General features: G+C 35.2%; 1 protein-coding gene across 6 annotated transcripts in view; it reads left to right on the top strand.

The window, feature by feature from the left end:
* The window catches only part of GRIK2 (glutamate ionotropic receptor kainate type subunit 2), a 733,346-nt gene that overhangs the window by 682,704 nt on the left and 35,928 nt on the right, over window positions 1-14,714 (top strand). For all 6 annotated transcript variants that reach the window (XM_070796035.1, XM_070796030.1, XM_070796031.1 and 3 more), the window contains one exon: window positions 9,897-10,122. In XM_070796035.1, coding sequence (XP_070652136.1) covers window positions 9,897-10,122 — 226 coding nt within the window. The remainder of the gene's footprint in view (window positions 1-9,896; window positions 10,123-14,714) is intronic.

Here is a 14,714-nt window from a genome sequence, read left to right as displayed (position 1 = left end):
TTTTGCCTGGAAAACCCCATGGATGGAGGAGCCTGGTAGGCTGCAGTCCATGGGGTCGCTAGAGTTGGACACGACTGAGCGACTTCACTTTCACTTTTCACTTTCATGCATTGGAGAAGGAAATGGCAACCCACTCCAGTGTTCTTGCCTGGAGAACCCCAGGGACGGGGAAGCCTGGTGGGCTGCCGTCTGTGGGGTCTCACAGAGTTGGACACGACTGAAGCGACTTAGTCGGAGAAGGCAATGGCACCCCACTCCAGTACTCTTGCCTGGAAAATCCCATTGACAAAGGAGCCTGGTAGGCTGCAGTCCATGGGGTCGCGAAGAGTTGGTTACCACTGAGCGACGTCTCTTTCATTTTTCACTTTCATGCATTGGAGAAGGAAATGGCAACCCACTCCAGTGTTCTTGCCTGGAGAATCCCAGGGACGGGGGGAGCCTGGTGGGCTGCCATCCATTGGGTCTCACAGAGTTGGACACGACTGAAGCGACTTAGCAGCAGCAAAAGCGACTTAGCAGCAGCAGCAGCAGAGACCTAGTAAAACTGTAATTAATTTTAATCCTAAAAGAAAGGGAATTATTTCCTCTGACTTCCTGTCATACATGCCCTCATCAATTTAGGTTACACCTCATCTGTCATTTGTCATGGCATTTGTCACACCATTTCATAATTCTTAGTTTACTTTTCCAGCATTTATGAGATATTAAGCTTTGCATCCACAGTGCTTGGTATGGTCTTTTTTACTAAGCTGGTACTCAATAAATATTGGAATGAAAGAACAAGTGAATGAATGGGTAAGCAAGTGAATGTTTCCATGTTCCTATAAATTATAAATTATTCCAAAGGCAAAGGAATAGATATCAGAATATAATAGGTATATGCTGCAATCCTAGAAGAAAGTTGTTATGTTTCTCCATTGATTGATTATATAAGTTTGCAGCAAGAATAAAATCCTGATATCTCTAGAGAGTTTTATTGCTAATCAAAGTGACTTTATGTATTTTCTCATTTATTCCTCCTTAACATTTCTGTGAAATTGTTAAGCATTTTATTCAATATGGCCAAGAAATTGTGGTTCATGGTCTTCCATTGACCAAGTGAAGATGGTTTCTAGTTTTATTTAAATTTGACCAAATGACAGTAAAATCTATTTCTGGTTGCTTTTATTTATGAGAGAATAAAATATTTGACCATGAAATTTCAAGATATCTCATTTAAAGAATAAAATGCAATGGTCAGAAGAATCATCAGTGGGAATTCTAAACAGGGTAGAATGAACTATCAAATCCTGACTCATCTTCCTCTAAAGGATAACTTTACCAAATAACTTTAAACTTGCTGCACATCATATTATGCTCAGTCATAATTCTCTGTCTTATTCCTCTGCTAACTTTCAATAATGTTAAGAAGAGCAGTTCTCCCTGTTTTATTGTCTTTCCCTTCAAATAACCTGTTTTAAGAGATTGCAGATGCTTTGAGATAAAACTGCCAGGATTATTCCAAGGACTGTCAGGTTTGCTAACAACCAAATGCTTTCAGATCACTGCATTTGCCTCAGATTCCACCTTTGATATGAACCACATATGGCTTCAGTCCTGTTTTCCTGAATTAACTCTAATTTCCTAGTGACCAAGGTCAGATGAGTCCAGATAGGGCTCAGCTGTTCTTACCTAGCACATATGTTCCAGTGTTGTTGGTAATTTATTTACTGTAATAAAAAATTAAAATGCAAATCTCAGCCAGATTCTCCTTTACCAAGGTCTCCCTTGGTATGGGCTTTTTCAAATCACATATTAGGAATGACTACATACTGACTTTTTCATAACAATATGAAAAATGTTATTATAGCATTTTTATCAAATATTTGTTAATATTAGAAATAAAATTGCTAATGTGGAATTTATTGAAAAGGAATACTTTGAGTAAGTGCCAATGACACCAAGTTTACTTTGGTAATTTTGAAAAATCATCAGAGATTACTGCCTCTTCTTCTAGTACTTCATCATATCCATTCATACATCAGAGTTCAACTAATTCTGCTATACATTATGGTTTAGGAGATAAATTATTGTTTCGTGAATGTTTTATATTTTAAAATAAAAATAAACAGGTTCTTAACATAAATGAAGTATATCTTTAAAGTTACTTCAAGATATTTTAGGTGCTATGCTACTAGATAAAAGGGCTTCCCTGGTGGCTCTGAGGATAAAGAATCTGCCTGCAATATGAGACCCAGATTCCATCCCTGGATCAGGAAGATCCCCTGGTGAAGGAACTGGCAACCCAGTCCAGTATTCTTGCCTGGAGGACCCCATGGACAGAGAAGCCAGGCTGCAGTCCATGTTGTCACAAAGAGTTGGACAAAAAGCCCTAAACAACAACTACTCTATAAACTTTTTTAAAGAATCTGAGTTGTAGCCAAAACCTCAAATATTATGTTTTAAAAAACATTACAAAATAGTACTGGATTTTCTTTGTATTATTGATGCTTTGTGGTCATAAGAGTTCAAACTAGATTAATATTAAAGATTTCTTGTCTTATTCAATAAAATAAGCTTTCCTCTAGAACAGGCATAAAAAGTTAATTTAAATTCTTGTTTCCAGGGGTCTCATAAACATTTTCTTACCATTTTTAGGGTATTGGATAGGTTTATAGGTCCATGAACACAAAATGGTCTCTGAATTTTATTTTTTTCTGGTTTTGCATTTACTTAAAAATGAGTTGGAATAAATTGCTTTACAATATTGTGTTAGTTTCTGCTGTACCATGAAATAAATCAGCCATATTCCCTCCCTCTTGAACCTCCTTTCCATCCCTACATCCGATCCCTCAAGGTCATCACAGAGCACCCAGCTGAACTCCTTGTGCTTTATTTGAATTTTAATTTGTATTTGACATCGAGCAAAGGGAGTGGGGAGAATAATTCACTTGCATGCTAAACAATTTAAGTCAAAGATATTCTTTTTAAAGATGGCTTTGAATTTCTAAAATATGTTGTTCACAATAAAAGTTCTATGCCAGTGGTACAAGAATAACCCTTACTTGATTGGCTTTCATAACATTTTAGATGGGATAGAAACAAAATTTCAAAGCACTGGAGAAGGAAATGGCAGCCTGCTCCAATAATCTTGCCTGGAAAATTTCATGGACAGGGGAGCCTGGTGGGCTACAGTTCGTGGTATCACTAAGAGTCAGACACTACTGAGCGACTAAACAACAACAACATTCTTCCACTAATATCTTACCAGTTCTAAATGTCTCTCTCTAGAATGCTCAGGAAAAATGTTGCCTAAAACCCATTAGTTATTGGAGATCTGCAAAGAGTCAGGTAATTTCAGGTTGCATAGTTTATCTTGAGTTCTGTCAGAAACTAAAGTTATATATGTTTACATTTGGAATCATCATCTATATATTTAAAAGCTTTTAAGTATACTGAATGTTATTTTTAAAGCCCAACATCTTTTGGCATCTGTGAAGTTTTTAAAAGTCTTGTGTTTCTTATTCTTAACAAGAATTTTTTTAATGGGTTTGTTTACATTTCATACCCTCTGAAAACTGCTATGATAAAGAGACAGTGCCTTATGAATTTGTTTTATTGGTTTTATGCTGGTATAGCAAAAACCAAGTCAACTTACAAGCCTCAGCATTTTGATAAAATAAACACTGCTAAACGTTGGCATCCTAAATCTGCCCAATGTAATATAGAAGGAAAAGTGTCCTTAATATGGGACACACACACATATACACACACCCCAAAAGAAAGAAATTTATTCTGGTGTTTAGAGTGGCAGTGTAGTTGTGTGAGAAAATCAGAATATTTTATTTCGAATATTTAAAATATAGTTCCCTGGTGGCTCACACAGTAAAGAATCTACCTGTAATGAAAGAGACCCAGATTCAGTCCCTGGCTTGGGGAGATCCCCTGGAGACAGAAATGGCCATCCACTCCAGTATTCTTGCCTGGAGAATTCCATAGACTGAGGAGCCTGGTGGGCTATCATCCATGGAGTCGCAGAGCTGGACACGATTGAGCAACTAACACTTTTCCTTTCATTGCTTTGATTTTACTATTCATTTCAAACAATATCTATGAGACTTGATTTAATTTATGTACTTAACTTTATATTACTGTGTACAACATAGCTGTAATGATAATACTTAGAAATATTTTTCATTTTTGCTAAAGACATTATTGTCTCATTATGAAATTAAAATTCTTCATTAAAATCATGATGTCATAAATCCTATCAGCAAGTTTCTATTTAAAATCTGCCTTCACTACTATTTTTTTTTTTTTTTTTGTATCAAGTAGCCTTAGTATACTCACCTGTGAAGGAAAGGAGTGAAACAAGATGTTCTTTTTTTTTTTTTAATTTTATTTTATTTTTAAACTTTACATAATTGTATTAGTTTTGCCAAATATCAAAATGAATCTGCCACAGGTATACATGTGTTCCCCATCCTGAACCCTCCTCCCTCCTCCCTCCCCATACCATCCCTCTGGGTCGTCCCAGTGCACTAGCCCCAAGCATCCAGTATCGTGCATCGAACCTGGACTGGCAACTCGTTTCTTACATGATATTTTACATGTTTCAATGCCATTCTCCCAAATCTAGACCACTTTCTAACACCATACACAAAAATAAACTCAAAATGGATTAAAGATCTAAACGTTAAGACCAGAAACTATAAAACTCCTAGAGGAGAACATAGGCAAAACACTCTCTGACATACATCACAGCAGGATCCTCTATGACCCACCTCCCAGAATATTGGAAATAAAATAAAAAATAAACAAATGGGACCTAATTAACCTTAAAAGCTTCTGCACATCAAAGGAAACTATTAGCAAGGTGAAAAGACAGCCTTCAAAATGGGAGAAAATAATAACAAATGAAGCAACTGACAAACAACTAATCTCAAAAATATACAAGCAAAAAAAAAACAAATATATACAAGCAACTCCTACAGCTCAACTCCAGAAAAATAAATGACCCAATCAAAAAATGGGCCAAAGAACTAAATAGACATTTCTCCAAGATGTTCTTATGTTTAATTTTTTTTCACTAATTCATTTTTTAACTTGACTAATTTGCCATTATCTTAATTCTTGCCTTACGGAAAATTTATAATATTTCATGCTTAGTTTATTACCTGGCTTTCATTTTTCATGTTTCTCTTAAATAATACATTATTCTAGACTATCCTTCCTAATAAATTTGGCATCAGTGGTGCCAACCTATATTCCAATTCCTTAGTCTTTTTTGGTGCTCTGTGTAGGTCTTCACTTCTCTATGTCACTGTTGCTGGAGGACCTTCAAAGACTGTTTACATTTGGTTCAGCAGCTTATTCTCCATCCCTGATTTTATCTTGTCTCTTGGCAATGATCACCAGCTACTTTGTGGAATGAAGCTAACCTTAGTCTAAGAGGAGATTGAGAGGATATAATATACGATCAATCATTTAACATGCCCCATCTTCCACCTATGAGCTTTAGTTCACATGGCAACTTGATATTTCCTTATTTCTAAATAAGTGAACATAAACTTTCAGACAATACACAAATATTTATTACTTTTGTTTTTAATTACCTGCTTACTGACTTTAAATGAGTTCTTCCTCTTAGTATTTCACTTGTAAAGCTTTCATATACTATTTTTAACCTTAGAGATCCTATGGTCTTTTTTACTTTGAAAGTATTCAACAATTTTCTATTTTACTAGAAATAAAACTAGCTGAGTCTCCTTATTTCCTCCTTATGCATTAGATCTTAGAGTATTAGCACAATTCCATATGTATTTAATATATATATTTTGAAATAGGCCATTAGAGGTCAAGTCAGTCGCACTGTTTTAAAAATCCTCTTTTATTCTACATTTCACTTGAGGATTCCATTTTTTTATATCAGATTTTAATATGTATCTGATCTTTGAATGTGTTTTCTTTCAACAAAGTCAATTTAGAATTTTTCTTTGAATTTATGCAATATCTTTTACCTTGCTAAGGACATTAATGTCATTTTGTTTGTTTTATTATTTATCTTTATGTTTTATTCTTTATGTTAGAGACTCATTGCAAGCCACAGGTGCTTAGTTAAAGATGAAAAACTATGAGCTTCACTTTAGGGTGATGTAGTGGTTCATTTTTTTGTAAATCCATGATATGTGCCTTTAGATGTAGTTGTTATAGTACAGTAATTAAGACTATGAACTGGTAGCCTATTTACCCAAGTTTTCCTCCTGCTTTTGCCAGGAAGAAGCCACATGAATTTAGGTGAACTATTAACTGCTCTGTGTTTTCATTTTCTAATTTTAGAATGGGGACAAAAATATCTACCACCTAATAGAAATCTTAAAAGACTTAAATGATTTAATATGTATAAATAATGTATAATAATATTTGGCACATGCTGAACTCTATATGTGTTAACTGCTATTATTACCTTTTCTGTTGTTATTGTTTTATTAATATTATTATTATCTCTTTAGAGAAGTTCAATTTTGCTTAAAAATATCTTCCTGGAGGAATTCAAAGATCGAAGACAGACGAGGGCTGACTGATCTCAACATTGGTTATAGATTCCAACATGTTCCTTCTGGTTTCAGTGTGGCTTGCCTAGATCAACTCATCCAGTGTACTCTTGTTTGCTTCCCACAGAATAAAACCTCTTGGCCTTTGCTTGGGTGGGATGGAGCAATCACAAAGATAGTTGTTTTTAAGACAGTTTTCCAATATATTCTACTTTTGTTAGACCTTTAATCATTCTGGCTTTGAGAGGGATATAGAAATGCTAATCTCAGAAACTTTTGCAGGGGAAAAGGGGGCCTCAAAGGTTGATTAGCTCAATTGCAATTCATCTATCTGCATTGCTCCTTCCAAAATTTTGTTTCTGCTGCATTTCATCTGATTGTCTTTTGCCTTGTAGTTTCACGCCATAGGAGAGAATATTTGTTCAAAGATGATATTCAACCTTCCATCTTTACCAGATTACTTGGTGTTTTTTAAGAAAAATAAAACACAAGCACTGGGTAGTATTAAGCTCTTTTTAACAAATAGAGTAACAAAAACGTCTTACTACTGCATGGTGTTTTTACATGTAGTGTCTTATTTAATCCTCGCAAAAACGTTAGAAGTTTGGTAGATATTTGACTACCATATAAACTAAAAAGAGATTAGTTAGTTTGCATAAGAACATACTTTTTTAACAAGAGATAAAGAATTAGTGATCATTCTGACTTGGACCTACATCATTCAGAATTTATCTATATATTAGTTAAGTATAGGTAATCAATTATTCATGTGTGGCCATATTTATAGAGAAAAGTACATAGTAAACTTCATATTCAGCCTGTTTTGTTCAGATACTTTCTTCGTATACTTTATAAGCAATCTTAGCTGCTTTAAACTTAAGTGTTTCAGTGAAATTCATGTTGTTCAAGCCTTTTGTTTTTAAACTAGTGATGACTATACTATCTTCACTACTGAAAATGATAAAAGTAATACAATTTCCAGGTGATCCTAAAGACTAGTTTTGTATTTTAACTTTCTATAAAAATAGTTTGAATTTAAAGGCATCGCATACCAACACATATATACATGCAATCTACAAAGACTTTAATCTTATCTCCCATATCTGGCTACACAGTGTTGTGTTTTATAGCCATAATTGATAGATGACTGTGCTCAGTTGGAAATTGTAGTCAAAGAATGCCAGCCAAACTAGCAAGCAAGCCATATAAAATGTGAGTGAGCAGCAGATAGTCAATATTTCTAAATTAAAATATTTGGGTGTTTATTATGAGAAACAAAACAATTTGGGTAACTTTTCTATCAAAACTTATTATCCCATATAAGAATACTAGGAATAGGTTTATTTTCTGTAGACAGGAAAGATGATTGAAGCTGTACAAAAATCAAAGACAATAGATTCAAGAAAACCAGAAGTATATTAAGAGATATTTAAGTAAAAATGGAAGATAGGAAGTTATTAATAAGGACCTATTGTATAGTACAGGGAACCCAATACTCTGTGATGGCCTGTATGGAAAAAGAATCTAAAAGAAAGTGTATATATGTATAAACTATAGCCTGGCAGGTCCATGGGGCTGCAAAAGAGTCAGATACAACTTATTGACTAAACAACAACAAAGATGTTACCTTTTAAATTGTCAAGTAATGAACATGCAGTTTTGATACATGAATTTTTAGTATTACATCCATGGGATTGTGTTTATTATCAGTCACAGATTCACTAAATCAAAAACTGTGTCCAGTTTTATTTTTTACATAAAATCTCTTTAATCTGAAGGTAAGCTCTGATTTTGATTTTATTTTGTATTTTGACCTCACTTAATCCAAAACATTAGGAGAAAATATTTTTTACCTTTGAAAGGACATGAACTTGTTGTAGCTAGCCTCATTATGTTCCTAATTTGGATAGCAAGATGTATCTTTGCAAAACCTCACTATTGGTCATAATTATTCCAGTAAGAATATCACCATAGTCTTAACTATTCCTTTCATTTCCCATTTCTACTCCAAACATTTGAATATTTTCCGTAAAAACAACTGACATACCGCAATTTGTTGCCCAAATTTGTTATCATGCCAATCTCATTCTGGGTACTCTAGCTGCCTTCTTTCAAGGACTGGCCTTTCAGCATGTTTTAATGTTCATTGGAGAGCAGAGGTTTACATTTTTATTGCTTCTTAGCTCTAAAGCTATACTTGTTTTTATAAAGCACATAATGCACTATTAGATATTTCCCCACCTCCAAATTAATTTTTTCTTTCCATGTTTTCATTGAAATAGTGCCATAATTTTTAAAAATATTATTCTGTACTAACCTTTAGTGGAAGGAATAATATCACGTTTATGTCCTGGAACATGTAGGACTAAATACATGCTTAAACTGCAAAAGACTGTATACCTATTTATTGGAAAATAGTTTCAATGTTTTATGGCAGAACAACCAATGAGGTGAAAATCCTCCTTGTGTTTATAATTGGAATATTATGTTTTGTGTTGGTATAAGAATGAAACTAAGGTAAGGGTTTCACAAATGAGCTTTCCATAAGCAGATGCTAACCTTTTTCCTGTTTATGTTTTACCAGTGCCTTCTGAACAAAACCCATTCCTTTCCTTTAGCAATAAGTCGTACTGAAGCCCTACTGAGAATTTCCAGCTGGATATAAAAACTCTTCTATTTTCTTGGTCCAGGAATCCTTAGTTAGTAAGACCTGGATGATTGATTTCCTGTTGTCCTGAGGCAGGTTAAAAGAAGTTCTATGGTGTCCAGATTGTGTCTCAGCAGAAATGTAGTCATCTTACTTGTAATATCCTTATTTGTAACAAATTCCTCTCGTCTCTTCAACTTATATTTGTATGTGTCCTTGGGGGATAATGTAACATCTGTCTTATAGTCAACAACTGAATTCAGGGGGAAAAAAATCTCTTACACTTTTATAGTGTCAATCGGTGTCCAGTGTCTGCATTTTCGAAATTTGATGTTATAGTAATGTTGAAAAATAAAATTGTACATATGAGATATGCATGTGAGATACAAACACAAAAATCCCTTATTAGTCTGTTTTATTCTCTCTTTTTTATTGCCTCCTATGATTTACTAGTTGTGGTCTTTTGAATCTTAGGGCATTTTTTATATGTTTGCTAAATAAATCTGCTCCACGCCTGGAAATACGATGAGGAATTGCTCAGAGAAATGTTTCTTCGCAGATTTTGATTTTTTGTTGTTGTTGTTTAGTATCACTGTTACTAATAATACAATTATACAGTATTATGAGCAAACTAAATATAGTTAATTTCATCAAAATATTGTAGGGTCACATGGAAACTAAGGAATATCTTTCTTATGTATCCTGTTTTTCCCCAGAAATCAAAAATCTCCACATATGACAAAATGTGGGCCTTTATGAGTAGCAGGAGGCAGTCTGTGCTCGTCAAAAGTAATGAAGAAGGAATCCAGAGAGTCCTCACCTCTGATTATGCTTTCCTAATGGAGTCAACAACCATCGAGTTTGTCACCCAGCGGAACTGTAACCTGACACAGATTGGTGGCCTCATAGACTCCAAAGGTTATGGCGTCGGCACCCCCATGGGTAGGTTTCATGTCAGCCGCTTGCTCTTTGTTCATTAATCCTAGTTGCTGTGAGAAGGGAGAAAAAACAGTGCCTCCATATGCCGTTAGGAATTTTGCTTCAAACAAATGTATCTTGCTCTATTCTGTGACTGTATAAAAACAGGAAAATAGTTGGACATCTGCTTCTAAAGGAATAAGTTACAAAAGAAAAAATGATTTCTACCAAAATGGTCAGTAGACATTTTTACTATATCAGAGTTGAAAAACTCCACAACACCCCCCATAAAGGACCTTCTCTTTAATCTTACACTTAAAAAAAAGTTCGATGAATAAAATAAATTTTTTGGAACTTTATTTTTTTCGGATTAATGGTATATGAATATAGTATTTGATTTTGCTGACTAAAAGAATGAGCTGCAAATGGTTACTGTGAGTAATCATTTTATTTAAGAGAAATATATTTTATTTGAGAGTACTGGCAGATGATTTACCAGTAAAATACATAGAATAATTTACACTAGGAATGATTCTATTTAATATTCTTTCTTCTATATGATAAAATTAGTTTCAATAACAATCATGGAATGAAATAATAATAGTTGCCGGAAAAGACAATGAAAATTTACATTTATTGAGCTTAATATTTATGTATAATATATGGATATGTATATATTTATATGATAAGTTAATGAATGAATAAATACATAATATTAGAGTACATACATACATGCTGTGGGCATAAAAATGGCTCCCCCCAAATGTCCCTGGTTTAATCCCCCAAGCATATGAATATGTTACCTTTATTGCTAAAAAGGACCTTGCAGATGTGATTAAGTTAAGGACCTTAAAATTGGGAAATCTTCCTGGATTAACCACGTCAGTTCAGTTGCTCAGTAGTGTCCAACTCTTTGCGACCCCATGAATTGCAGCACGCCAGGCCTCCCTGTCCATCACCAACTCCCAGAGTTCACCCAAACTCATGTCCATGGAGTTGGTAATGACATCCAGCCATCTCATCCTCTGTCATCCCCTTCTCCTCCTGTCCCCAATCCCTCCCAGCATCAGAGTCTTTTCCAATGAATCAACTCATCACATGAGGTGGCCAAAGTATCGCAGTTTCAGCTTTAGCATCAGTCCTTCCGAAGAACACCCAGGACTGATCTCCTTTAGGATGGACTGGTTGGATTTCCTTGCAGTCAAAGGGACTCTCAAGAGTCTTCTCCAATACCACAGTTCAAAAGCATCAATTTTTTGGCGCTCAGCTTTCTTCACAGTCCAACTTACACATCCATAGATTAACCACGTGGGTCCAATGTAACTGAAAGAGTCCATATAAGAAGGAGGCACAGGTGTCAGAGTCAGAATTAAGAAGATACCACAACAGAAGTAGTGAGAAAATGAATGTGCATATGCTACTCCACCTGGGCTGCTGAAACAAAATACCAGAGACTGAGTGCATGAAAAACAGTAGTGAACAATGACACTATAATAGTTTTGAAACTTCTGCAAATTTTTCAACAACTGGGTCAAAATTGATTTTCATGTAACTGCATTTAATAAATGGTATAGCCATATTTCTCAATGTATCCTCATTCATAATTTTATTGCTTTTAATTTTGAAAAGTTTCTTTCAAATCAACAAAGATGTATACTATAATTAGAAAGTAAGGCACAGATTCATAAAAAATTCCATTTCATGATAAATTTAGAAATTGCAATACTATCCATGTTTTTGTTTCTTTGGGATCATTTCTAACAACTTTCAAAAATCTAGGAAGTCCAAAAATTTTCCGCCATAATAACTTCAAAAAGTTTATTCAGATTCATTATAGCTGAAAATAGTTTGAACTGACTCTGAGAGAATTTTGAGATATTCACTCCTGTAACATTGCATAGCATTTATATGGTAGACTAAAAATAATGATTCCACAGTCACTGTTGAAATAAAGAAAGCAAAACAAAACAAAACTAGAAAGAATCTGCCTGCAATATGGGAGACCTGGGTTTGATCTCTGAGTTGGGAAGATCCCCTGGAGAAGGGAAAGTCTACTCACTCCAGTATTCTGGCCTGGAGAATTCCATGGATGGTATAGTCCATGGGGTCACAAAGAGTTGGACAGGACTGAGTGTCTCATTTTCACTTTTAAGCTGTATAATGAGGATTCTCCAGTTTAGTTGCCAAGTGGAGTACAATGTCTATTAAAGAATAAAAAATAAATATTTGCTAATTCAAAGTTCAATAAGTAGGGTTGTTAAAACTCTATAATAAGTGTTTAGAACTCAGATGAACAAAAGATATTTTACAGGGAGGGATGCTTTTTAATTGACTTGCCAGTGTGTGGTGATAGTTGTTGCTACTGTTGTTTTAAAATTCTCTGCACAAAATGAACCTCCTTTACTGCTCACACTGGGAACAGACCATCCAAAGCTTTGCCATTATTTTGCCAAAGTATATATAATTAATTCTAACATATAAAGATGATTGAGTTATCCTAATTATAATAAGCTTAAGGAACATGTCTTTTCAAAATGTTTTAACTTATATTCATGATAAGGATTGAGTTTATTGGGATAGTTTTGTCTTGATCATGTGTTCAAATTCTAGCATACTCCCTAGTTAGATCCCATATGGTTCTTTCCCTCAAGAATTCAACAGTTTCATGCATTCATGTACCATTTATTTGGAGTTTATGATGAACAACTTTGATAAATTTTCAAGCTTAGTGAAAGTGAAAATATTAGTCACTCAGTTGTGTCTGACTCTTGGCCATACCATGGAGTATAGCCTTCCAGGATCCTCTGTCCATGGGATTCTCCATGTAAGAATACTGGAGCAGGTAGCCATTCCCTCCTTTATGGGATCTTCCCGACCCAGGGATCGAACTCAAGTCTCTTGCAAGAATCTCTGGCAGATCTTTATGATATGTTAGAAAAGAGGCTGATTATATGCTCAAAACTATCATCACGTAGTATTTTGCACACTGATATTCTATATTTAGTTTTATCATTTGTTGTGATCTTGGACAAGTGACATGAAATTTACATTTTCTAAATTTCTCTTTTTTAATTAGTAAAACTAGAGAGTTAGACTAGGAAAACCTAAGGTCTATTTAATGCTAAATATGGTGTTTCAGATAATATGCTTGACAGATTCCTAGAGTTTGATTTAAAGTGGGCAGGAAACTATTATGTGAAGCAATATGGTTTGCTGATGTCTCAGAACAAATTTTAAAAATCAAACACCTTAAACACATATGAAGAATGGAAGCAGTGATTGATAGGTTCCTATTGCTTCACAGTTTCATTTGGAAAGAACTGAAGAAAATAAATTCATTTTGTTTCTGAAAGGAGTGAGATTCCTGTATATCCATACCTTCCCCTTTGGTTTACATTATGTGGAGGAGGACAGAGATTTTGGCCTTTTAGTTGTTGTAAGCCTATACAAGTTTATTGCCTGCACTCCGTGGACTTTCAATTATTTGTTGAGCAAATGAACTCTACATCTAAAAATATGATGGTGCAGCAAGGTTTATAAACAGAGAAAACAAATAATTTTTGGAGCTAATGATCAGTGTAGCATCTTACATTATTCAATGTGAGGACCTCATTGAACAAGAGTGATTCAGGGTAGTGAGAATTAAATAAGATTTGGGGAGGATATATAAGGATTTTGGAGTATGCGTGCTAAATCCTCTCAGTCAGGTCCGACTGTTTGTGACCCTGTGGACTGTAGCTCACTAGGCTCTTCTGTCCATGGAATTTTCCAGGCAAGAATACCGGAGTGGGTTGCCATGCCCTCTTCCAGGGGATCCTCCTGGATCTTCCCAACCCAGGAATTCAACCACATCTACTATACTGCAGGCAAAGTCTTCAAGGCTGAGCCATTGGGGAGGCCCTCTTTGGAGTATGGGGCCTGGGACATCTCATTTTGGTTCCTGTCCTCATCACTGTACAGGCGCCTGGGGTAACTCTAACTGTTGGAGGCCATCCTGTTAACTTGCTTCTCTTTGGAGTATAGCACAGATATTTTTCATGAATGTTAGTTACATAATAACACTCATAATTTCAAATAATTAAAATAAAGAAATTTGACTTATATTTAATATAAAACCTTAAGCTTGAGAGTTTTTTGTTTACTTGCTTGTTTGAGTTGTAAATACAATGTATCAGTGTACCAAGACTGTGTCTATCATATTGTTCTGCTTTGAGGACATGCTTGCTACAAATCAGGGGCTTCCCTGGTGGCTCAGAGGGTAAAACATCTGCCTGCAATGTGGGACACCGGGGTTCGATCCCTGGGTCCAGAAGATCCCCTGGAGAAGGAAATAACAATCCACTCTAGTATTCTTGCCTGGAGAATCCCATGGATGGAGGAACCCGGTAGGCTACAGTCCACGGCGTCACAAAGAGTCAGACAAGACTGAGCGACTTCACTTTCACTTTCACTTGCTACAAATCAATCAAAGTGAGTAGAAGTTGCTCAGTCGTGTCCAACTCTTTGCGACCCCATAGACTGTCCATGAAATTCTTTAGGCCAGAATACTGGAGTGGGTAGCCTTTCCCTTCTCCAAGGGATCTTCCCAACCCAGGGATCTAAGCGAGGTCTCCCAC

Source organism: Bos indicus, chromosome 9 (assembly GCF_029378745.1).
Source record: "Bos indicus isolate NIAB-ARS_2022 breed Sahiwal x Tharparkar chromosome 9, NIAB-ARS_B.indTharparkar_mat_pri_1.0, whole genome shotgun sequence".
NCBI lineage: Eukaryota > Metazoa > Chordata > Mammalia > Artiodactyla > Bovidae > Bos > Bos indicus.
The sequence above is the reverse complement of the archived record's forward strand: the minus strand, read 5'-3'. Positions and strand labels throughout refer to the sequence as shown.